Consider the following 27,342-nt stretch of genomic DNA (forward strand, 5'->3'; position numbering starts at 1 on the left):
TCTTGGAAATGTACCATCATGATGTTTAGTTGTACTTGTCCCCGAGCATTATGGTAATCTAACATTGCTAATTTTCAACCGCATTGTGACAGGGTGTGAGGGAAAATGTTAGTGTCGCCGTTCCGAAGATTCATTAGCGACAATTTACTTCTGCCTTAGAATCTGACATTTGGTACTTGCATCTTCAGTGTCCATGGGCTGCTCTTATCACCAGAAAGATATTGAACATCATAACCATGGTTTCCTATAGAAATGGGAACAGCTGGTGCATCATGGAGGCATCATCATGTGTACAGTCATCTATTGTGCAGAGGATGGTATAGTGTGTGGTAAGATGTGTTGTGCACAGACTTCATTAAATGTCCTGGTCATTTGGGTTGTGTAATGTAAAATTGTAAAGGGTGATGCAGTTACATATTAATATTCATAGTCACAATTAGTAAAAATATTTTCTTTTGACAATTATTAATTACACAATTTTTGACTCTGCCCTTGACTTTGTACTGTATACATTTGCACAGGCCTGGGCTTAATGTAATAAGGATATCTGCAGTACCTTGCTGTTTTTGCACTGAGAAATTATGAACTTATACCATTGGTGACAAATGCAAAATATATATATTTATATATTGGGGTGAGGGGGTGTTCTCTCACCTGAATTGCCCACATTCTGGTGGGATCAGCTCCCTCAAAGGGTGAGGAAAACAAAGCCGGCACATTCTGCACCTGCAATAGAAGTTTGAAACTCCGGGTTTTCTGAGCTGCATAGCTCAAACTGGAAATATAGAATTCTGTGTTTTTCAGGTCGCCAAGAGCCAGCAGGAAGTCAGCAGCACAGGAAGGGTTTAAAACTCTCACACAGCTGTTGCGCTTGTCCATGATGCTGTCTAGCGGCCAGGTAGTAGGACTAATTGTCTGTAGTGCCACGGAAAGAGCTATACAGGGAGAGCATGGCCGATTGTGGCTGCAAGTCACTGCTGACTACTAAGCACGAGGAGTGCTGGGACATTTGCTTTATCTTTGTGTGCTATGCCTGTGTGTGTCCAAGCCTAAGCTCATGTATGCTAAAGAGCAGTGTCTGTTGCCATTAAAAGACAATGCTTTATCGAGTACCTGCCTCTCTGGAATCCTCATTGCTATACCCTGTGTTACAATATATATATATATATATATATATGTACCATAAGAAGAAGGCGGCACTCCCGGACATATAAAGCATGAAATAGCTGGTGATTTAATACAACGTTTAGGGGTTAAAGCCCAGTAATCAGGACACACCCTGTCCTGAAGACTCGAAAAATCACGTCAGTTTGACTATAATTTTGAGGAATTCTTGTAATATTGGCCTGCAGCTCTTTTAGTTATTTTCTGTAGATATTTTCAGAAAATATCCAGGACCCATCGCGAGGAGATGGCTGCAGTTCTGGTCCCACCCCCCACCCAACCAACCATGGAGCAAGAGATAATGTTTGCATGTAGTACATGTACATGTGTTGCATCATCTCTACATGAATAACGAGATGGTTTCTTTATTTTGTCAGCATCTCTAATAAGATTTTTTTTTGCAAAGTTTGGCATTTTTGATTTTAGAGTATTTCTGATAATGCCATCCCTTGCTCTAAATCCACATACAGATGCGGTAGTGGTAACCAGCTTCACAGTCCTCTCAACAACCTGTGTGTGGGAAGGAAACTGCCATATACCCCCTGATACAAATGCGACTGGGTCAGCGACTGACATCAGTTCTCAGACATGTCTCTGAGGAGCCTAGGTGGAGTCACTTTAGTTGTTTCCAAGTCAATTACCTCAGTATAGCCTTTGGCTCTGAAATTTAGTGTAGGAATTTGGAATGGTCTCACACTTTGTGAATCTTCCTGGGTTCTAGCACTCCTAATTCTTTTCACAGCCAAACGTTTGAATCTGACCGTTCATCAAACAGCATACTGACCAGTAAATTTTCTGGATGCAAAAAGTAAGCATTAGTCTGGATGACCTCACCGACTATTTGTCATGCAGGGTAAGGTAAGTATCGTGAGTATTGTATAGTGTTCCAGGTATGTATGCTTTATGTCCTATTTACCAGTCTCTTTTAATAGAGAACCAAAGCGAAGAGTGCGATTCCCAGCTGTCAGCCATCTTGAATGATGTAGCTGCACCAGGTCTCTGTTAGCAAGATCTTCGGGTATGGAGCCAGCAGAAATGGCTCTGTACATCTCTAGGAGGTATTTTTGGTCAGTACTTAGGTCACTTGTGTCAATATCTGGAAGTTCTGTATCTATTTTGCGAAATCTAACAACTGGCTTTTTTTCACAATCAGCAGCTCCTGTCCTAATAGGACCTGAAAAACTTTCAGGACCAGTTGTTCACTCATCAAGTAATGTGAAGAGGTGACAAAGTGGCAATTCATTGAAATGAAGAAGGCATATTGCCCATTGTGTAATAATACCTCCCAGATGGCCAGTATTTGAGTTTGTGCCTTCGCTCCCGATGACACGCACATTGTCAATAATTCTTTCTTGCACTTCATCTTTAAGGTGAGTGAGGATTCCTGTGGCTATACTGTTTGCTTTGCCTGACTCAGGAGTAATGTGCCCAATGTATTTTCCTCCAGGTACATGAACCAGTGAAATTTGCTCCTCTATGATAGGTCACCTGTGATACTTTGAGACAAATCTTTTCATTAACCAAGGTACAATCCTTTCTGCCATCGAAATATGAGCCTAGAAACTCAAATTCTGGTGATTTGTCTGAGGTAGAAGATTGCTGTCTAGTTTTGACTCTTTGAATTTTGCTCCTGTCAATGACCATACTTTTATCTTTTGAAATAACCAAACCTACATCTTTCAGGACTGACGACGCAAGCGCGGCTGCAGCAGTGTGTGCCAAAGTTTCTGGTAAAGGAACCCTCATCTGGGAGCTTCATTTCCCAACACGATGGGTCCTGGATATTTTGTGAAAATATCTTCAGAAAATAACGAAGACCTGCAGGCCAATATTACCAGAATTTCTCAAAATTATAGTCAAATTGACGTTATTTTTCGAGTCTTCACTTGCGTAGCAAGATCAAATGCATAATGTTTTAGTGTCCGGAAATGCTTTCCGTGCTATGAGAGACAAGATATGCGGCGCAGCAGGACCCGCGGTTGCGGGATTGCCTATCCGGACCAAATTTCAAAACTTTGAGGAAATTATGGGAGCTGAATATATTTACCTAGGACGACGAACCTTCGGCAATGAATTGCTACCATGGGGTAGAACATTTTCCAAACCCAAGCGGTTTTGATTTCTAAAATTTGCCATTTCCACTACACCCTAACGATATACTGTATCGTCTCCGGTGACAGTATCCAATTAATAATTTCTCCTGTACACTATGGGCCTGGTTCAGAGATGTACACTATTCCAATATTTACGAGTTGTGATTGATAATCAACTGTGCATGTGTTACTGTTGCACTGTGCATGCGCCAAGGTACCTTTGTAATACTGCATGCTGTGAGGATAACTTTGTGATTGACAGTCAGAGACTATTTAGGGGAGGTGCGGGTCAATACGCAGGCATGTCCCAGCCATTTTTTTTAGGGCGTGTCGTAGCCTGTGTCTGCGATCCCTAAGTAGATAAAGTGGTTCTGATGGTTCAGTTCAGGCAGCCATTCTGCATGACCGTAAGGTTACTCAGATGGTGCTTAGTGAATGATCTGAGATGGCGGATGCTTATTTGTATGCGCTTGCTTGGATCTGCTAATCCACCAATTGGGAGCAGGGGCCTTTTAAGAGAGGAGGGGGCCCGTGTGCAGTCTCCATTTGGGCTCCCTCCTCTCTGGCAGCGGACTGAGCACAGTAGATTCTGGCTTAATGCTAGAATCTACTGCGTATGAGCGGGTCTCCGGGAAAATGGTGCCCGCGCCTTATTCTCTGGGACATCTTTTGTGCGCATGTGCGTGTCACCGGGAAATGGCCGCCGCCATTTTCGCTGCTCTACAGTGCTGGCCAAGCACTGGAGAGCAGCACTCTGAAGACTGCGGAAAGGTAAGTATAAACTAAATATGGGTGCAGGGTGTGTGGTGTGGGTCCCCCTGGACTGCATTAGCGTAGGCCCTATGTGCAGTCATGCTTACACACTACACCACATCGTTCATTGCATCGTCCCATCTGATGTGAAGCACAGCAGATGGGACAACGAATTGAGTATACACACTATACAATGTGTACAATATATTGTTCCAATCCGTGTTAGAATTATATATTGGACAATGGATCATATAGTGTGTACCCAGCTTTAACAATACGTTAGAGGCAAACTAGAAACCAGCAATTTTGTTACAATGAGTTGCTTATGACCTTTGTCATGTAGTGGTGCTGGAATACACCAAGTATAATTACCCTTGTGACAAATAGATGGACACCGTCCAAACTCACATTCATATTCTACCGGTATTTGTTTTACAGTAATGGATTTAAGTTGTCATGTATCCTACGACATCTGTCAATGGGGTGATACTCTTGCATAACAATATGTATTTTCACAAAAGGCATGATGCGCAACCTATTACTTAGGCATTATGATCTAGATTATGATTTCTCAACTCCAATCCTCAGGGAGATTATCCAGTTCTGTCAGGATACGAGAGCATAGAGTATCGGCAAATAAAATTTAACCAAAAAACTGACATTTGTATGCTTCAGGATGTCACATTTTTTGATTTGACAAGAATCATTTTAAGTAACTAATATAAGGCCCACATCAATCCAACATTGTCTGCACCTAGGGCACACTTTTAATTTTCTTTTTGGGACTTGGGAGACTTTGACATCCTAGCTTTGATAATGATGAGAGTTGTGGTTCAGGAAAATCTGGCATACCAAAGCTTCCAGACACGTGAGTTATTTCAGAAGTGATGCTCAAATGTTTTACAAGGTATTTGTTTAAAACCAAAAAGGGAAAAAAGCATACATCACCTTAATCAGAGTAAAACAAAAAAGGTACACATTTGCTGTCTGGCATGAAAAACCATTTCGTGAGATGTTACTTTGTGTGAGGCAATGTGTTATGACTGAGCATCTATTCCATTCCAATAAGTCATATCACTGTAGCTCTTCTTCTGCTTCGGGCAAAAGGCTGCCAGCCAGTGAGCTCTGGGCACTGGCATGGGCAGTTGAACTCAAAACTTCTTCAAAGCTTCCTTGGGTTTGATTTGTTGCTCCTACTTTAGCCTAAAACAACAATAATACAAAAAAAATATTTACAACTAAGCTTCCAAAATGAACAGCTAAAATGTTGAAGGTGTGCTTGAAAATATGTTTATTACATGGAAAATGAGGCTCCTTATTTTGACATTGTTTTGCAGATTGAAGCAAAAGGCTTTGGTGATAGCGGAGTTGAAGATGACATCCAGGTAGCGAATATGAACAGAGAAGAGCGTTGTGTTGTAGAAGGTGGTGGTAATGGGGGGGTTCAACAGTCTATAAGGAGGGCAGATGGACGTTTTAGACATGTAACATTTACTAATATAGTGCAGCCATATTTCATTACACTTTTATAATTTACAACAAAGCAGTTCTTAAACAAGACTCAGTTATAACAGACAGACAAACCGTAATTAAGATATTGCACTTTACTGTTAGGACATGCATGAGGAGATAACAGAGACACAGCTGGACATGAGAAGAGAGGGGATGCATTCAAGGGCCGACGGTCGAAATGCCGACCACCGGCTTCCCGACAGTCAAATCCCGGCAGGGTACTAATGACAGGTGTCGAAATCCCGACGCCTGTCATCAGTCCTACGCCGGGAGCCCGAACGAAAGTAAGCCAGGCACTGGGGGGAAGGTGAGGTTTTAGGGCTCCCGGGGGACTTAGGGTTAGGCTAGGGGAAGGGGGGTGGGGGGGTTAGGGTTACGCACCCCCGGGTGGAGATTAGTGTTAGGCACCCCCCGGGAGACTTAGGTTTAGGCTGCGGGGAAAGGGGGGGTTAGGTTTAGGCATGAGGGAGGTTAGGCACCACTAAAGGAGGGTTGGGGGGGTAAGGTTAGTTAATACTTACCTTTTGGAGCTGTCGGGATCTTCACTGGTGCTGGTCTTCCAGCGTCTGGATTTGAACCGCCAGACATAGGTCCGGCGGTATTTCATACCGGTCCCGAGAGGGGGAAGGGGTGAAGTTGTAGGAGGAGAGAGATAGTTGGTTATCATCAGCATTCAGATGCTATGGAGACTGAAGGGAGTTGATTTGCTCTCCAATGTAGGAGGAGAAGAAAGCTGAGAATGGGTAAAACAGAACCAAATGATAAACGTGTGACAAAGAATAATTGGTTTGAGGATGTGTAGGAGAAGATCGTGGACAATGTGCTAAATGCTACAGAGGTTCAGGAGGATAAGATTGGAGAAGTGACATTTAGACTTCACAAAAATGATTGCATGTAGAGAGGAACAATAGAAGAGAGAGGCTTGGTGCAGACAGGCATTGGAGAAGATGAGGCCAGAAAATGAAAGATAATAGGTTAAAGGAGTTATACCCAGAGATGGGTGGAAGAACAAATTTATGATGGGGTTAAGGGGTCGGATGAGAATAAAAGGGTATGGGGCCTGGCAGGAAGAATTTTCCTTAAGGTTGTTGGTCATTTCAATGATTCAATGAGTTGAGGTTCCTAAATCGGAGTGCTTAGCAAAAGACAGGGCAACACTGTAAGATGGGAGAATACATTTGCAGTGGAGGAAGTCAGCATTACAGCGAAATTTCCTCCAGCAGTGCTCACTGGTATTTGGGTACTTTTACAAATAATGGACCAGCTTGGAGTGCCTAGCTGAGTTTTAGAGCCTCAAAGGCTGAGTAGTTGCAGAGGCTGCATTGAGACTTCAGTTTTAGAGGTTGACAGACAGATTTTGGGTGAGTGGGAGGGGGGGGTTACTCTAGTGTGAAATAAAGCATGGCATGAAATGTACAGCCTTGCTTGATACTGACAAAGACGTGGAAGGTTTTCATAAAATTGGCAATTATATCTAGATTACGTACCTTCCACTAGCGGTAAGAAAATAAAGGTATTTAAAACCACTACATAACCTCTCCTGAGTCTCAATTTGGTATGTTTTTACCTCCATCGGTTATTATATCCTGATTTAGTACTTGGTACTCATTTATAACCGGTTTTATTTTATTCACCTTGCTGACTGTGTAGATTACTTGAGCTGGTTAGATATACACTCGTTGCCTATTTTACCTCCCTCCTCTTGCCTCTCCACCCTACTCCAGAGGAAAGGTGCATTGTGGAGGTGAAAAGATGCTTACAGCATACCACCACTGCTGTCTTCTCTATCTCTTTAGGCAATCTGAAACTCTACATTAAGACCCACATCTCAGACCGGTTTTGTCTCTTTCCCGCATAGTAGTCGGCTCCCAGGAAAGAGGCAAACTCTTTTTAAATCCAAGATGACCAAAGTGAATCCACTTACGTTGGCCATTTTGGATTCAGAATGAGGCTGCCTCGTTCCTGGGTGCCAGTTGAGATGCGGAGAGGAGAACATCCCACTCAGGTGAGTAGGCTATGTCCTGGGGCACATAGACTACTATCTATATACCAGGAAGGAGGGTGACAGTCTGTATCCCTTGGGTATGGTGCACCTGCACATTCCTATGTCCCTGGGTGTGGTAGGAGAGGCCCCCAGGGCACTGCAAAGCAAATGGTGTATATGGGACTTGGGAATGAAACAATTGTTAATGAAGACCACTTGCAGTACAGACAGTTCTAGCAATCCAGAAAGTGCAGCAGAAGGCGAGAGAGAGAGGAGTAGGCAGATTACAGGTACTCGGGGAGAGGAAATTTAGTGTGGAAGGAGTTAATACTTTTTGTATCCCTTAATAATTACATTAATTGCTGCGCTTATCTTATGTGTGTTGTGAGTTTGTCTGAAGAGAGCAGCTTAATGATTTGATATGAGTATTGATAATATCCAGACCAGGATTGAACTAAATAGTGTTTTACTTTGTATCACATAAAATTGGTAAGTACACAGGTTGTATAAACATTAGCTATTTATGCTCATAGCACGCAATAATAGACAAACATGGAACATATATATTATATAAAAGAAAAGAAAGTCTTCCAACTGACTACTGATGTTGTGATAAGCTGGTAATAAAACTGTCTGACTAAATGTCAATCAAAGCAAGATAATCGGAATGTGCAGTCTTGTATTGTCTTTTATCCTTAAATAGGAGATAACACCTTAAATCCAGGTTCGCGAGTTGAATACAATTAAATTAAATCCACATAAGAGTAGATGTCACTTGATTGATTTGAGCAGAAATTAAGAAAATGGATGGTAGATCAACTTATTCCTAAACCGAATTAAAGTACAATAATCAGTCTCCGTGGCATCCTGTTACTGAAAATGTGAAAATGAATGAGTTGGTGCACTTAGCAGTACCACAAGGGGCCAGATGACACACTGGTAATGAGGGTTTGTAGCATAAGTACATTCAGGGGCTCCCAGACCTAGCCTTCACTCCGGATGCCAGACGGATCAGGCCCACCTTATCGTCTAATGCTGTCAGATATCTGTCCAATCTGGCTGGATTGGAATGAAAACCTGGTAATTTATGGGAAGTAATTGGGCTGAGGCCATGGGTAACATCGTGACATAGGCATCTATGTGAAATCTGTATGTTCTCTTATTTGCGTTGCTACTTCTTACAGTCCAAAACCATACTGGTAGGTTAATTTTGTCAGAAGTCATTTAACCTATGTGTGTGGTGAGAATTCAGACTGCAGGCTTCACTGGGGCAGGGACTGCTGTTAAAATATTCTGAGTAATATGTTGGAACTATATAAAATAAGATTGTTAACTATGTTATTAGCAAATGTGTAAACAATTGCTCTTTGCTAGTGTCAAAAATATACACACTACCTATTGTTCTGCACAAATATAGTAGTAGTCAGCAGCACAATTCAGTGTGGTGTGTGATTAAATTTGAATCTTTCCGCCACAGTTAACAAGAAATAACTCTTTGTTATGCAAAGATGCATTGTTTAAAGCTGATTCTGCTGAGCAGTGGAAGATGTTTCCTAGGCAACGTGGAAGCTGCTTACTACTTTCACATTTTGTACCACTTTTTGTATTGCCTTTCCTCTAGATCCATGCACAGTTTCATACACCATCTGTCAAAGGCTGAAACATTTCATGTTTCACACAGTACTCCTTAACTAAATAATTTTCCATATGAGCTTTTAAATTACTACAGAATGTGATTACAAGACATGTACAGACAGGGCCGTAGCCAGAATTTTGTGGGCACCATAGCAACATTTTCAAGGGGCCCCCACCCTAATACTTCTAGCAAAACTTCTCTCTCCACATCAGTTGCCCTGTAGTAGTGCTGTAGCTCATTTTATGAACCAGTAGTACCAGGGCCTGCCCTAGCCCAAATTTTTTGGTAAGCGAGTATATTTTTTGGCACCCCCAGGCATATTGTGCGTGCCCAAACAAATTAAGGGGCCGTGGTCGCATGGAAAAAGCTATAACCATGACACACGCCCCTTTCTTGTCACTCTGGGAACAGTCCTTTCCATCCCATATGCACCTTAATGCAGTTCCCCCAGTAGTACCCCTTATACAGTACCCCCAGCATGCAATGCCCCTAATACATTGCCCCAGTAGTGGTCACCCTTATGCAGGCCCCCAGTAGTGATCCCCCCCGTACAGTACACCCAGTAGTGCCCCTTATATAGTGCTCCCAGTAGTAGTGCCCCAGGAGAGGTCCCCCTTATGCAGGACTCCAGTAGTGATCCCCTCCCCTATGCAGTGCCCCCAGTAGTAAACCCCTTTAATAGTGCCCCCAGTAGTAGTCCCCCCCCATGCAGTGCCCCCAATAATGGTACCCCTTAGGCGGTGCCCTTTAAACAGTGGCCCCAGTAGACACATGAATAATAAAAATAAACACTTACCTGTATCCCCGCTCCTGCTCCCGCCATACGCTCCTATGTCCGTCCCTCCAGGCCGGGCCGCTCTGCATTATGGGAGAGACGTCATGACGTCTCTCCCATTACCCACTGTGGGAGCCGGAAGATGGAGCTCATGAGTGAGTCTGACAGACTCTCATTGGCTGCTAATTGAAACAAACACAGCTGCCGACAGCTGTGTGTTTGTCACTATGTAGTGCTGACCGAACTCCGTCCGGTCAGCGCTACACCCGCGGTGCAGCTGTGTCACAGAGACAGTCTGCCCGCGCCCTTCATGGTCGCAGCTGAGGCGCCCTCCACTATGTGGCGCCCTACTCAGCTTCGTACCATGCATATGTGTAGAACCAGCCCTGAGTAGTACCCTAGTTAATGTTATCTCCCATAGTACTATCATAGTTCATAATATGCCACATTGTAGCGCTGCCAGTACATATTATGCCACACACAGTGCCCCAATTTCATATTATGCCATACAGTGTCCCCAGAATATATTATGCAATTGTAGTGGCCCCTGTTCATAATATGCTACATTGTTGTGGCCCCAGATCATAATATGCCACATTGTCGTGGTCCCAGTTGATATTATATGCCACAGTGTAGTGGCTCTAGGTAATGATATGACACATTGTCATATCATGACCTAGAGGCCCCAGTTAATAATATGCCACATTGCAGTGCCCCCAGTTCATATTATGCCACACTGTAGTGCCCTCATTTAATATTATGTAACACTACAGTGCCCAGTTCATATTATGCTACATTACAGTGCCACATTACCATTATAACACTCACTAAAAATGGAATGTCACCTCATTCAGGCCAGGTAATGGGTTGGACCCAACTGCTTAGCAGGCACTAGCGGCCACTTGGCAGACAACTATATGACCTTGGTCTAGAGCCCTCTAAACCTTTGGGCCCCATGAACTTATGGACTTACTTTGCAGGAGATTCTCTGTTAAGTGTTCATCATTCTCCGACAGTTGCTGTATGTGTTTTATGGTTATTTACTTGCCAAATAAATGGCCCCATACATCAGGAGGCTGTTTCCCCAATTCCCCTATCCAACCAGAACCATCGATCTGCTGGTCGGAAACAGATCAGCCGCCATCGATGATCACCGATCCATCAGAGAATTGGGTAAATTCTTCATGTTAAACATCTTGCTGATCCTGATGATATTTTAGTCGGGATCGGCAAATCAGGGAATTCCAACATGTTGGATTTCACAGATGCCCCGACCCCAGGGAATGGGTATCGGAGAATTGCGGCAATCCATTGCTGATGTATGGGGGCTTTTAGAAAATAGAAGGGAAAGGCACACAATATGAGTTGATTGATTAGCATGCTGAGTTTCCTCTAATACTAGTCTAAAATCAGACACCTATGTATAACATTTGCTAGATCAGGGGAAGGCAACTTTGGCATTTCAGCTGCTGTGGAACTAAGCCTCCCAGCATGCCATGCCACAGCTTTGCTGTTAAGGGTGAAAACAGTAACAGGACATACTGGGATGTGTAATTTACAGCAACTGGAGTGCTAGAGGTTGCTTACCCCTTTGCTAGATCAATTTTGTTACAAATGCAAATTATTTATTACAGAAAACAAGAAAAAAATAACTTATGAAGATTTGCCTGCACAAACATAAAAAAGCATGATAATTGTGTTATTTTTTTCTATTGCAGAGAATACATTTTTATTTGTTATGAAATCAGGCAGCCCGAGATTTAACAGATTGTTCATGTAAATGAATGTACATGCATACTTGCAGCTTGTTTTTTTTATCTCTTTTTAAATGCAATGCAGAATGGATGTGAGCTACTATAATTGCAGTGCAGTCACACAACCTTCATATGTAACCTTCATGTGTTGTTAGATTTTACATGGTTGATCAGTTAATCACTAAGCTGTTTTAAATGTATTAACATGAATAACAATGTCTGTCAAGTGCAGTCCACTGTCCACATTAAGGTTAGTAGGCGGAATTCTGTCCAGATGTTTGAAAGAGATGACTTCCCACAATTTCAGGTATATTAATAAAACGGCTCCCATACCAGAAACCTATCACTAATGAGAAACAGGGTAAGCGATATCCTTATTAGATGCAGAAGACTATAATACATGTATACAATATAAATACTCAGATCATTTAAGAAAATATCTATTATTTTAATTTCAACATTTAGCTACAGGTAAATAACTCAACCTTTATTTGTATATTAACGTAGAACATGTTGATTTTTTCTGTTCAGTTATTCAATATATTTCTGATCAGAAGTGTAATGGTGCATACACACGGTCAGATTTTGTGTCAGATCTGAACAATAACTATTTTAAAAATCGTTCATATCTGAAAGAAAATCTGATATGTGGGCCTGCAACGATGAACGATGCGCGTTCCCGCATGTCAGATAACCATATTTGACGTGTTTGCAGTCAGATTTGGACGATTACATTCATTTTAATACTGTCAGAAGTCGTTCATCGTTCATAAAATCGTTGGTGAAATCGTTCATCGTTGATCTAGCAAGTCGGACCGTGTGTATGCATCATAAAACTTTGCATGTTGGCTTCATATGGAGTTGCCTTAAACAGTTTTTCCATAGATTTGTCTAATCAGTCTTTCAAAACAGAATACATATGTAGTATACTTATTGCTGGGATGGCTGCTTTGCTGTTAGTTTAGAATGGATGCATGTTGCATCAACTCCTAGAATTGAGGTTTTCAGCTTGCATCTGAACTAACAGCAACACAGCATGTTTATTTAATTGTTTGGCTTTAAATGGATTATTTGGCAATCCTCTTTCCTCAACTTCAGTTTCAACTACATTCAAGGGGATGCAATCGGGAAACCGGCTGCGTGATCCCGACAGCCGGCTTCCCGTTTGCTTTATCCCGGCGTGGGTTAAATGACAGTCGTCTATATCTAGACACCTGTCATTTTCCAGACGCCGGGAGACAGGCGCCCAGCATCCCGATCGAAGGCCGTGGCGGGGGGGGGGGGAGGGTTAGGTTTAGGGCTCCTGGGGGGGACTTAGGGATAGGCACCCCCCCGGGAGAATTAGGGTTAGGCTAGGGGGAGGGAGGGTTAGGCACCCCCGGGGGGAACTTTGGGTTAGGCAGCGGGGAAGGGGGGGTTAGGGTTAGGCACTTACAGGGGGGATTAGGGTTAGGAACTTGGGGGGGAGGTTAGGGTTAGGCACCCCTAAGGAGGGTTAGGTTAGTATATACTTACCTGAGGACGATCGGGATTTCCAGCGCTGTCGGGCTGCCGTTGCCAGGATCTGTCCATATGTCGGGCTGTCGCTGCCGGGAATCGAACCACCGACCATGCGGCCAGCGGTATTTCATACCAATTCCCTTTCAACAGGTGTTTGCTTATCATCATACCACCTAAACTCAGGAGAGAGAAATCCCCAATTGTGCTAATCTATTACCTTCAGAGAGGTGACTGTGTTCTCAACACGCTCCTCAAAGGACTTGAATGTAGGAGTATTCCTGGGAAAGCAAAACAAGGATACAGTTAATCCTCAAACCACAACACATTCCGCAATACTGGAGTGGCAGCAGCTGAGAGATTACTGAGACATTATTATACAACCCTCTCTGCTATTTTATAGACACAGAACTAATTATTGTTTTATACAAAGTAATTCTAAATCACAATCAACAGTTATAGGAAATGTAGCTATGTAATAAAGGCAGCACATTTGCGGTTTTATCCTCCACAGTTTAAAATGTATCAACATTTCTCACAATTATTGGAACCATACACACAACTAGAGTTCTTATGGGGATTACAATAGGTTAGTAGGCAAGGGTTAGTGATATAATGAGGAAAGCTGATGCAACAGGTGATGTCAAGGCCGCAGCTAGGGTAGTGCGGCCGGTGCCATCGCACAGGGCAGGGGGTGCTGTGTGGGCCTGTCAAATTCTGTTTATTATCATTCTCACTTGTAGATTCCTCTTATTTAATCCCCAGCAGCTCCTGGCCTCCCCCATCTCTTCCCTGGCCCTTCCCCGTGAGGCCATTCCCCTATTTTGGGTGCATTATGACCCTTTGAAAAATGATGGGGGCGCCAATGCTCTTTCTGGCACAGGGCACCAAAAAGTCTAGTTACGGCTCTGTGTGATGTGGCTACAAAATGGTGGCTTGCTTCTCTGTGGGTTTGTCCTCAAAATTTTAAGCAGCACTAATATTAAGGGGTATATTTACTAAAGTGTGAGTTTTTAGAAGTAGAGATGTTGCCCATCTGCTTAACATTTAACTAGCACCCTCTAGAAGATAAAATCTAGAATCTGATTGGTTGCTATGGGCAACATCTCCACTTCTAAAAACTCTAATTTAGTAAACATTCCCTTAAGTGTAAAGCCCCAGTGTGTTTTGCACTTATTAGTGCAGCTTTAAATTTTGAGGTCAAACCCACCGAGATACAAGCCATCACTTCATATATATACCTCATAAAATTAATTAAATATTTATGTTCTCGGCTATAAAATTAGAGTGTAGTTTCTAGCATTTTAGTAGCTATACTGTACATTATTTGTGTAAAGCAGTGGTTCCCAAACTGGGTACCACATGGCACTTACAGGGGTGCCATGGGTTGGTGTCTCAGGACCAAATCAAATTATTTATGGTCAATGTGATAGGCAAAATCAGTGCTGGTGGCAGCCAATAATAAAATGTGTGGACAAACAGACGTGCAACCCTGTCCACCACCACATAACTGAACGTAAGAATGACGGGTAAGCACAATTTACATAATATTTTGTAGAATTTTTCAATAAGATAATTTTAACCTAGGGGTGCCATGAAAAAAATGCTGATAGTCTAGGGCGCAGTGATTCAGGAAAGTTTGGGAACCACTGGTGTAAAGTATGATTAAGACCCCAAATTCATATTGATTAGTGTATGTGTTTAAAGGGCCATCTGCTTTATGCTGCAGGCTAGATATAATTATTTTCTGTACAGGTTGAGTCTCCCATATCCAAAATGCTTGGGACCAGGGGTATTTTGGATAATGGAATATTCCGTAGTTTGGAATATTTGCATATCATAATGAAATATCTTGGGAATGGGACCCCAATATACACACAGAATGCATTTATGTGTTATATACACCTTATACACACAGCCTGCAGGTAATTTTATACAATATTTTCAATAATTTTGTGGCTCAAGCAAAGTTTTTGTACAGAAATGAAATTCATTTGTTTCATATACACCTTATATACCCAGCCTGAAGGTAATTTTATACAATATTTTTAATAATTAGTGCTTAGACAAAGTTTCTGTACATTGAACCAACAAAAATCTAATTTTTCATTATCTGAGTCATGCCAAAATGATTCTGTATTTTGGAATATTCCGTATTTCTGAATATTTGGATATGGGAGGCGCAACCTGTATCACCTATTTGTGATTAAACAGAAAGCATTGCTTAAAAGATGTATAGAACATAATGTTTTGTGCTATTCGCAGAACATAGCATTTTTGCAACTCTAGATCCACGCAAGCAGTCAGTAGTTTATAAATGTCTTGTTCAACTACAGAGTCACCTGACAATGATGGCAGGGACAATGATCGATTAATTACGTTTATCTTGTTCACAAGCATCTATTCTTGGCACATTTTGCATGGTGGCAGCAGTTCCCATAGAGAATGTACTGTATGCAGCTGAACAGAAACCTTTTATTTGTCACTGTTAAAAGGTTTGCTAGAAGTTCAACACCACAGAAACCATTATTCCATCTAAAATATAGACAGCTGTTTGTGTGGACACATGTAGGGCCAAATGTAATAGAGTGAGAGTTTAGAAAATGTGAGAGTTTAGCAGTAAACTCGCACACTATTACATTAGTCTTAAAAATGGGAAAACATCTGGATGAGAGTTTTTTGAGTCTGAAAAACATGTGAGTTTGTATGTTCTCAGGCTCTATTACATTGGCTGTGTTTAAAAAGTGAGAGAGTTTACTGCTAAAAACTTGCACATTTCCTAAACTCTCACACTATAACATTTGGCCCCATGGTCTTGTAAATAGTTTGTGAGAATGAAATACCTTTTTTTTGTTAGGCAATGCTTTTTTTATACTAAAGGCTTGTAAGTACATTCTAATTTAGAAATAATTTACTATGCAATTTTGTAATATATTCATTATAATAATTTAATAAGTCACAGCATCCTGACTGACTGTTTTCAGGCAGCCACTTCTGGCACATTTCATTCAAGTGGAACCTGTTACAGAAACAAGTAATTTCATTGGTGGTCATATGCTGTAATGAAAAAAGCATGGTTGCACAGCCGTTAACACGGCTGCCTCACAGTGCTAGGGTCATGGATTTGATTCCACCCTGTGTGAAGTTTGCATGATCTAACCATGTTTGCGTGGTGCTCTGGCTTTTGGATTGCTATATTTCGAAAATAAAAAAACGGGATACATTCATGGTGTTCCCGCTGACAGTCAATCGGCAATGCACCTTATTATATAAACCCAATAATATTGGAATTATATTGCCATGAATACAAAGTACAGACTGTACATAGAATTTTGTCGTGTTTGGATATCTAAAGCACATTTAAAGTCCACTATTTATCCTGATTATATGCATTTTTATTTTTAAAAAAATTGTGTCTACTGAAGAAATAAATATTTTTAAAGCTCACATTATGATGTAGATGATTATGTTCCCTAGCTTTCATTTTGGCTTTAAGAGAATTAGTATTGCATGAACCATAGATTTGTTGCAGCAATTGTTTGTTCTTAAGAATCTTGTGGTAAAACTGCACACAGGAAAATTGTACAAATTGAGTCTTCACTACAGGTTGAGTCTCCCATATCCAAATATTCCGAAATACGGAATATTTTTAGCATGACTGAGATAGTGAAAACTTTAATTTTTGATGGTTCAATGCACACAAACTTTGTTTAAGGCACAAAAGTATTAAAACTAAAGTATAAAATGACTTATAGGCTGTGTGTATAAGGTGTATATGACACATTAATGAATTTCATATATGTACACACACTTTGTTTGAGGCACAAAATTATTGAAAATATTGTATAAAATGACCTTCAGGCTGTGTGTATAAGGTGTATATAATACATAAATGCATTCTGTGTTTAGGTTTGGGCCCTATACCTAAGACATTTCAATATGGTATGCAATTATTCCAAAATACGGAATTTTGCGATATCCAAAATACCCCTGGTCCCAAGCATTTGGATATGGGAGACTCAACCTGTATTAGACTGACTCCTACTGTGTCAATCTCTAATCTGTTTCTCCATAGTGAGTTCATAAGTGAGAATACACAACACGTTCCACTAAAGTCAGTTGCTGGTAATGAGAATAGAAAGCACTGAAACATCAGTTCCTTCCTTAATAAATGTTTTTAAAAGATGAACCCATTTATCTTCTGAGGATAGACTGGATTCTAAATTAGAAGTCCACTTCATCCACTTTGGTTTAAGACGCTTTTCAACTATTTTCTACTTGTCAAAATAGTGTTCTTCATCAATATTAAATGGAAGAAATTTGCTGAACAACTGCTAAAGATGATCTAGCATCAGACCAACTTATATTTTCCTTTGAGGTAAGCCCAAGTCATGGAAAATTGGCTAATCCCTCTGTAGGATTTTTCAATATAGTTTACGCAGGCACCATAAAACTTGTCACACCTACTATGAAAACATTCTTTGGTTAAGTTCCCCTCATCATGCAATTGTAGCAGTGAGTGGGTTTTTGTGGGCAGAAAATGTTCCTCTTTTCTGTCACGATTTTTCTGAACAAGGTTGCTGAGAATGGCTAATAGTTCTATAGCTGTCATTTTCTTGTTCTGTATTTGTTTAATGCAATTGTGGAACACTTTGAGCGGGCACTTTAGGAATGTAAGCCACAACATGGATGCAAAGCAATTTTTCAGCTTTTTCGGACACTTTGCTTGGGAAGGGAGGTAAGATTTCAAAGCATTAAACATAGATACAATCCTGTCAATTGCTGGAGACTATGTCAAGCATCTTGCCTTGAATGTTGTAAAATATCCTTGTACTGTACATCAGCAAAATCACAAAACTCTTGTAGACTTGCAACTTGGACAGTGTATGTGTGTATATATATATATATATATATGAAAATATTTTGCATACAATTTTTTCTACATCAAATGGTATCACATCACTGGCACTTTCAATATTGTTGTGTAAAATGTGAGCAACACACCCCATTCCAAAAATATTCTTTATTAAATGGGATTTAAGTTTTACAAACACATTTCCTTTCCCTATGCGGTTGACTCCTCTAAAGTTGGTGTTTGTAGTGTTTTTTAGTTTTTTTTCTGCAAAATAATGTTCTACTTATATTGGAGGTGCGTAAAAATGACTAAGTATATAGTATTTTCAAAATACACCTCTAAATATCTGCCTCATTCATATAGCACTCCCATATACATGTCCCACATCAATTAACCCATTTTCCAGCACTTTGTACTTTTTCACCCCAAAAATTACATTTCATTATTGGCCAAATTAAGCTAATTAAAAATATATTTTGCCTAACTAGGCATTAATGAAGGTGTCCTAGTGGTTTTGAACCACGTCCCAACATTTTTAGCTAAAAATATGGGTTTTGCTCAACTTTTCAACTACTCAGGAGGTGGTGAAAACTTATCGCGGCTTATTGCTATGGAGAATTCGCACCTACAAAAAAATGCAGCTTTTAAGATTAAGCGAGAAGTACAAATTCGCACGATAAGCCATTTTTTCCGGAAAAACTGGCTTATCGCAGCTAATTGAATTCCCCCCTAAGTATGGGACATATTGATTTGTCATAATTTCCTCCTGGAAGTCATCATTTCATTAAAGTTGCCATTGGAAGCATATTACAGAACTTGGTAGGTAAATAATATAATTGGATGAATATAGCCAAACCTTGTACTAAATAGTATTTAGCTCTTTCAAGTTGGTTGGAAATAAAAAAAACTAGACTGGCTCACTGATTGCCCCGATCAGGCTAGATGTATGGGCCTCATTAGTGTGAATGACAAATTGTGTGGTACCTCATGTTTACATAAATAATGACAACAACAAAAAATTAAAGTAAAATAAACCCTTCTGATACTGTAAATATGGTACATCTCCTTTTAAAAATAAGAAGTCCCATCTATGTAAAGCAATTGGTTTTCCTACAATTAATGAAGTATTCACAAAACTATCGGTTCATTTTTACAGTAATATGATAAGACATTGCATCAACACTTATGTGCAAAAGCCGTACATCACATGTGACGCATCCATACAGTCAGTAATGCTCAATGGTAACTCCAACGCAGTCTGCACAGATGTCTCTCATTGCTAAATATAGATTGAACGTTCTTATTTTCATGTTACCACAAGAAAGGAAACTCGCACATCACAATTATGTTGTCTAACACTGTGGAGGTGATTGGTGTTATTAGTGTGTATTTTTGTCCTTGTGATCACTGAAGCAAGGTTATAATGCCATTGTTGTGGAAGTGTTGCTGAATGAGAGACATCTGTTTTTAGAATTGTGTGTGTATAGATATTACCTAAACAACAGAACACAAATAATTAGCTAACACCTCACATCAGGCCGGAAGCTCATGTTTTTTTGTTACAAAAGAAGAATGGATTTCTGTCCCTAAAATACAGTAATTAAATACATTCTATTCAGCAGGTGATATTTCTACATTATGACTTATGCTGGCCATACACGCTGAAATTATCGGGACGATCCGCCCGATATCGGCGGATCGCCGCGATAATTGTAGCGTGGGGGGACGCGACCGAGGGTTAAATATTGCTCGGTCGGGCATGCTGGATTGTCCAGCATGCCCGTCCGATGCTATATTTACCCGGTAACTGTCGGCCGCATCGGGCAGTGTATGCCCAGCGCGGCCGACAGACAGACATTTCCTGTGTTCCTTCCTACGGAAGGAACAGGGAAATGTCTCCTCCCCCGGGGGCGGAGCGCAGATGTCGGGCTATACACTGTGAGATTTCTCTCACAGTGTATGCCGGCGACATCTGCGGCTAGCAGCCGGACAGATAAAATGTCTGTCGATCTGACAGGCATTTTATCTTGCCGTGTATGCCCAGCATTAGTAATGTAGGCCTGGGGTGTGAGCACAGTAAAGCAGACACAGACCCACAGCAATAAAAGACATAAGAATGGTGTAGTTACCTCATGGCTGGCATACTCATAGAGTGGCGAATAGAATAGCTGCCATGTGTCAGCAATTTGGGAAGAAACCAACAAAATTATACATTGCATACAGATTATCTGAATACATTAAGCCTGTCGCTACGGCAATGTCAATTTACATTATGCACAAAGCAAGTGGGCAGATGGGTCCAATTAAATTGTACAAAATGGTATTAATATTAAAATATATTACTTTTTGGTTGAGACTGATCAGGTGATATTAATAGCATGTAGAACACAGTGCTCAGTTACAGCACCACCTAGAATTAGGAACTACTGCTTTCAGCAGTCACTTTCCTCATCACTATTTTGTATGTACTTATAGGCAGAGCGTGAAAAAGTAATGATTACTCTTATGTAAAATTATATGATTACTTGTGGAAAGTTGTAATTGTAACAAGGATGCGATTAGGATTTAAATTGTTCATAGTACACAAAAACCTATCTGCCTACGCTCCATGGTTGTCCAGAAGACTCTCACATTTAGGGGGTTCTCCTGTGAGAATAGAGCAACTCTCCGATCCTGCCCACTTTTGTAGTGAAGTGTATGTGGGAGGGAATTATGGCATTTGCTGCTTATCATTCCATCATAGTCCCACCCACCACTGTGTCATGCTGCAAATTGTGGATTTGTGCAATGGGGAAAGTGGCCATAATCAGGCAAATAGTACCATCAACCAACCCCCCCAATCCCAGCACTAGCCCCAAGCATTTTCTCCCATTATAAGCTATGTACATTCTTACTGACACGGGAATTTTCCAGCGTTACATTGCTAGTGTTTAGTAGTCCTGTGTGCCATTAGCCTGAGTTTGCAGAGGAAAATGAATGGTAAGCCACAATAATTATTGGGTCCCAACAGGGGTGCCGAGAGGGGAATGCGATGGGTACTAATTACCCGGGAATGTTGGAGGGGCTCTGCCCAAGTTAACCCATGTCTGCCGGCGCCTCCTGTGCAACTGCCATGCCTCCCCGGATTAGGTCCACCCTTAGTACCATGGCCACTCCCGGCGGCCCTTGGTCGCAAATTCGTAGTTTAAAAACCCTCAAGACAAAATTTTTCTTTATAAAATATTTCAGTGCATTATACTTAATCATCAGGACATAATTATGAGGTGCTGACCATAATATGTAACACAGTTAAGGTGCCCATCCACTAGAAGACATGAAAACGACTGCACGATTACGACGTTGTAATCGTGCACTCGTTTGTCAGTCTGTGATGTGCCTACACTGAATGAGCAGTCGTTCAGTGTAGGATCATCAATCATCTGCAAACACGCTGAACCTGATGTTATCGTCAGGTTGTCCAGCATGTTTGCCCAATGATAGATGTCTAAACGACCAGCGGGAGCTCACATCGCTGGTCGTTTTAAACATTTTTGCAAACTATGAACGATTGAGCAATATCGTTATCGTTCAATTAAATAGTCTAGTGGATAGGCACCTTTACCCTCACTAAATAAGGAATACATTTTTTTGCAGTGCATTATTGTCCATGCAATGTATATGTTCACACTGCCATAATGTGCCTAGCCTGGACACGTTATCTATAAAATTGTGATATGCACGAAGAAAATAATAATTATTTATTTCTTTATAGGATATACGAGATGCTGCCTGGGGGAGGGGACGGCTTTTCAAATCTTGAATAAGATTAGTCTATGAATATTAATGTAGACCTGTCAACTCTGCAGAGTTGGAACGAGAATTTTTTATTGTGAATAAGAGTAATGGCTTCTTACCTAATAGAATGTGATCTGCAGCAGAGGAAATAAAAGCATGATAAGAGTTATGAAACAATGAGGAAAAATCCACTTTTCTTGATGTGCACATATAGCCTTCGGGCACAATTATGCTTAATTCTTTAACTACGCTAAGGTTGAATTATGCCATCATGTATACCCAGATAGCTAATGTAAGAGTTCATTCGTAACACTTTCCTTTTTGCAGATACAGTAATTTGCTGACTGAGCAAACTGGAGTTTTTAATTTAGAACAACTGCTGTAGAAAAAAATATGTAACAAATATTTTTGAAAAAGACAAACTTAGGAAATCACGATACAGTGCAGAATGAGATCGTTAAACAATTGTATAGCTTCAGTGTGTTAAATTAGACATGTATTATAAGTGAATCCACAAGATTAGTTGGACACCAATGGCCTATACAGCATTTTGTGGCCATGTGGGTGGCAATTACAGATTGGGCACATTTTATGTTATATTGCTGTTCCAGGTTTTTTGCTTTAAATTAATGGAGTCTTCTGCATACGGTAGGTGGTGGAAGTGGGCCAGTATATATCGCTATACCATGCCACCACTTGTCCAACCTCCTTGATTGTAAAAATATAAAAACTATTAAATTACATTCTACATTTTGCCACTTAGAATTTTCTATTTAGACCATTGCATACATTTCAATATTCTGCTGTTACTATATTACACATTTTATCACATACTGTATATGTAAAAAATCATGAAACATATAATCTTCTATTTAATGAGAGGTGATGCCCTGTGTGTCACATGACTCATTAAGAAAGTGTTCCATCATGGAATGTATAAATGTCAGTGGTAAAACACATGAGAATAATCTCACACATGCATCTTGTTTTAATATGTTTTAGAAGGACTCCCTACTATAAAGTAAAGATAATGGGTGGGATGAACTATGGGTAAAAATGCAGTTAAGCCTCCGAAAGTGCTATTTTCGGGAGTTTGACAACATTTCTCATATGCACCAAACTCCGGAATGCAATACATTCCGGAGCTTAGACCCGGTGGGTAACACCATCTTAAGCCTATGGGCTTCTTTCTGCATTCCTAACTGAAAGAGATCCAATCTGGGTCATAAACCCGGAAGACCCTCTATCGCAAAGGACAGCTTTTATCGGAAGAGCTGTCCTTTGCAATTAGTATTGCAAGTCTAGGTACATACCGGCATAATTAACGCCAATATATACCCGGTAAGTGGCGCAAAGTACAGCATTGTGGATGTGATGCTTAGTACATAATGCCCAATATATGTAATCAAATACTCTTAGCTCTAGTATCTTCAGTACAGGGTACATCATGGTTGCCGATATTCTGGCTGACCCTTCCGGGAGGGAGCAGCCAGATCGGCATGGCAAGGGGGTGTGGGTGCCACAAGGGGGCGGGACTGGACAACTTACTGTCATTTGTGGGTGGAGCGGGGGTAGGGCCACGCAATTGCGTCATTTTGACCCCACCCTCACTACACAATGCCGATATTACAGGCATTGTGAGGCAAAGGGCGGGGCAAAAATGATGCGATTCAGCGTCGAGTCACTGTACCCCCCCCTTCTGCTGCGGGGGTTTCTCAGGTTACCGCCGGGGGGTCGGCGGCTGCTGGGAGGCTTACCTGCATTTCTGGGGGGCCGGGAGCAGCACCAAGTATGGGGTACATTGATCCTAAAATTTGTATGTTTGAATTAGCTTTATAATAATTTCTACAGCAAACTGACTTTGTAAAAATGTGATTAAATACATAGGGGTATATTTACTAAGGTGCAGGTTTTTAGAATTGGAGATGTTGCCCAGAGCAACCAATCAGATTCTAGCTATTATCAAGAAGGTGCTAGATTAATGTTAAGTAGAACCTTATTGGTTGCTGTGGGTAACATCTCCACTTTTAAAAACCCTCACTTTAGTAAATATATCCCTTAGAGCCTAATGTAATAGCCCACTATTTGCGGGAGCCGAGGCGATGCTGGTGAGATATTCGTTAGATTTAAAGCAGTTTAAAGGCAAAATCACCTGGTTTTGCCTTTAAACTAATTGTTGTTTTAAATCTATGTTAAATCTGTGACTATGTTGCCAGAATCACACCGACTCCCGCAAATAGTGGGCTATTACATTAAGCCCCTGCTCTCATGTTTATTGCACACACATTTTTGTGACTCTTGGACCATTCCGGGCATTTAAATGAGAATGATGTTAATAATACAACATATAGAGCCTGATTCAGACGCTGGAGCGATGTTTTTTGGCACGTGGTCTTGATCGAACCGGGGGGGCACTGGTTTCAAGCCAGTGTAGTGCGCACTACACAGTAACAAACACTGCCGCCGGGTAGTACACTCGTACTACCCGGCAGCGATGTGTTTGTTTTGGCAGCCAATGAGAGTCAGACTCTCATTGGCTGCTGCACGCACGGCCGGATCCGGGCTGGAGCTCACTCATGAGCATCGCCTTCTGGCTCCCGCAGTGGGTGATGGGAGAGACATCATGGCGTCTCTACAATAGTGCAGAGTGGGCCGGGAGGATGCAGGAATCAGGATTCAGGTAAGTGGGGGTTTTTTTGTGTGTGTGTTTGTCTTTTATATGTAAGGGGCACTGGCACTGCATAGGTGGGGGGGATTACTAGGGGGCACTGCATCGGGGGGGACCACTACTGGGGGCACTGTATAAGGGGAAATGCATAGGGGCAGAGGCGTCACCTACCTTGGTGACACCTGGTACGGATGCTCGGAGTCCTTCTGCATGCCGTAGACGAGCGCTTCCGGAAGGGATGTGGCTTCACAGTAAGGGGCGTGGTCTCATCTGTAAAGCCACGCCCCTTATGTGTGCCGATCTTGGAGGGGCGTTACCACCTCCCGTTCTAGGCACACAGTGGGCTTCCCCAGCGCTCCTGCAGGTGCTGGGGCAGCCCACAGTCTCTCCCTGCCTCTCTCCGCGTCCTGGCATCACGGTGACACCATCCGAAGTGGTGACGCCAAAATAGCAGAGCAGCTCTGCTATTTTGGTGTCACCCCCTTCAGATGGTGTCACCCAGTGGGGCTGGCACTCCCTTGTGATGCCAGTGCATAGGGGGGGACCACTACTGGGGGCACTGTATAAGGGCCACTGCATAGGGGGGACCACTGTATAAGGTGCACTACTGGGTGCACTGTATAAGAGGCACTGCACAGGGGGACCATTACTAGTGGCACTGTATAAGGGGCATTACTGGGGACAATATATAAATGGCACTACATAAGGGACATTACTGGGGGCATGCAATAAGGGTGCATTACTGTGGGCACTATAAGGGTGCACTACTACAGGGGGATTAAGGTGCATATGGAATTGAAAGGAGTGTTCCCAGAGGGACTAGAAACCACACCCACTTCGGCGCGCACACATACTTAGTGGTGAGTGGAGGGGTTCTGTTTTTCTACTTGCCATGGGCTCCAAATACTGTACCATAGTTACGCCACTGCATCACATTGTACTGTACAGCAGACAAGGAACTGCAGTGCCTAACATTGCGTGACCATTGGATATGTTCTTGCAATTAAATGCTTATTTTAAAAACACTTACATATTATACAAAATACAGAACTAATACATATATTGAGAAATGCATCTGACATAAGAAACAAAACAGGTTGCTTTTAAACCTGTGCAGCATAATTTCCTCTGGTGTGAGGAGAGGTCTAGAGAGTTGACAAGGTGCCATTAGCTGAATACTGGTCATGTCTATGTATAAATGTCCTTGCATGGAACCCTTGGTTATCGTTATGTGACTCAACCGTAATCTTTTTTTTATCAGTTCTAGCTCACAAACAAGCTTGTACAATATAATGTGTCTGTAGAAACTTGGGCAACTCATTGGTTACTCTGTCACTATCCTTCTACTTCTCTGCTATTCCTCATGTATTTTCTAGAAAATGCAAATACAAACCAAAAGCCTTAAATTGTATATAGAAATGAGCCTGTGTAGTATGAATTCTGAAATCATTCTTGATACATAAAACAGCTTTTAATTAATTCATTGTAGATATGTTTTAAGAAATATAAATACCTCATGTCTCCAAACTTCTTGCCTATAACACTTCCCACATTTGTTATTGCAGCAGTTGCTTTTATTCCAGCCTGGCTTAGTGTTTCTTGTGTTTTCTTGTACCTACAAATAAAACAGTATTAGTAACAAAGTGCTGCGTAAACAGGTTACAAGGATAGCATTCCACCTTCCCATGTACCAAAATCTTTAATACAAACATTTGTAACCATGTTTTCCAAAAGTAGAAGTATATGTGATATTCATTGCAAGCTTATAGATGTTAAACATCAGAGAAATAAATCCATTTCCTCAAAAGACTGGATTAATTTGCTCACTGCCCTTTTTGCAGGATATTGGTCAAATGGTTTTGAATGTCGACAGTAAAAAGGTTGACATGGTCATTAGGTCAGCCATCATTCTATAGACAGGTATTTAGGATGACAGGGTTAAATGGTCGACACATTCAGAAGGTCTACATGTAATGTGTCAACACTAAAATGTTGACACATTGGTTTTTCATGATTAGGGTTAGGCTAAAATAACTGACATTTTATTGTCGACGTGTTAAATGTCAACCATTCAACCCTCTCAACCCAAGTATGTCTACAGAATGATAGTTGACCTATAGACCATGTCGACCTTTTTACTGTCGACATTCAGAACCAGTTGACCTTTATACTGTCACTCTTATACAACACCCCTTTTTGCAGAGTATATAATATAACATGCCAAAACAGCTTAATCCAGTAGTACCCGAACTTTCTCATTTTGAGGCACCCTTAGGGTCTCCATAATTTTTTCAAGGCACCCCTAAATAATTACCGAGCAGTCTTGTTTTTTTAAAGTAATAAAAAAAGAGAGAAAGAACAGAGAAAAACTACCATTCTCTCCCCTTGCCCCCTCCGTCTCTCTCCCCTTGCAACCTCCATGTCTCTCCCTTTGCCCATCTCCATGTCCCCCCCTTACTTACTTTTAGTTGTGATAGTCAGCGCTGTTCTGCAGCATGGCTCATCAGATCAGATACTTCCTGTCTGATATCCCACAACACACTGCGTTATAGGACCCCGTTCAGCAACAGGCAGCCTCAGGATTCACTGCCTGTTGCTTTACAGTGACAGCTCTCCCCCCTCTCATTGCAACCCCCTCCCCAGCTCCACTCTACTACGTGCCACCAACTGCTCTACCACCCATGGCAAAAAATATATATTTTACACAAATAAAATACACTGACCGGCCTCTTTAGGACACCTGCTGCCACGGCACCACGGTGACAGCACCAGCCGCAGTGCACAGTTTGGGGACTACCGGCTTAATCAGTAAATATAGACATAGTTCGATACTGTATGTAAGTTAGGCATACTGTGTGACTGGCAGCAAGCATGGTG

General features: G+C 41.5%; 1 protein-coding gene across 2 annotated transcripts in view; it reads right to left on the minus strand.

The window, feature by feature from the left end:
• Positions 1–4,643: 4,643 nt before the first annotated feature.
• The window catches only part of TPD52L1 (TPD52 like 1), a 177,440-nt gene continuing 154,741 nt past the window's right edge, over positions 4,644–27,342 (minus strand). The window contains exons 4-8 of one of the 2 annotated variants that reach the window (XM_088443067.1): positions 25,979–26,080; positions 21,917–21,931; positions 20,153–20,191; positions 13,389–13,449; positions 4,644–5,213 (exon numbers count right to left, since the gene is read on the minus strand). In XM_088443067.1, coding sequence (XP_088299193.1) covers positions 5,085–5,213; positions 13,389–13,449; positions 20,153–20,191; positions 21,917–21,931; positions 25,979–26,080 — 346 coding nt within the window. In that variant the 3' untranslated portion in view covers positions 4,644–5,084. The remainder of the gene's footprint in view (positions 5,214–13,388; positions 13,450–20,152; positions 20,192–21,916; positions 21,932–25,978; positions 26,081–27,342) is intronic. The other variant, XM_088443068.1, reaches the window with a different exon arrangement.

This window comes from Taudactylus pleione, unplaced genomic scaffold (assembly GCF_031769625.1).
Source record: "Taudactylus pleione unplaced genomic scaffold, aTauple2 ptg000326l, whole genome shotgun sequence".
In the NCBI taxonomy this organism is placed as follows: Eukaryota; Metazoa; Chordata; class Amphibia; order Anura; family Myobatrachidae; genus Taudactylus; species Taudactylus pleione.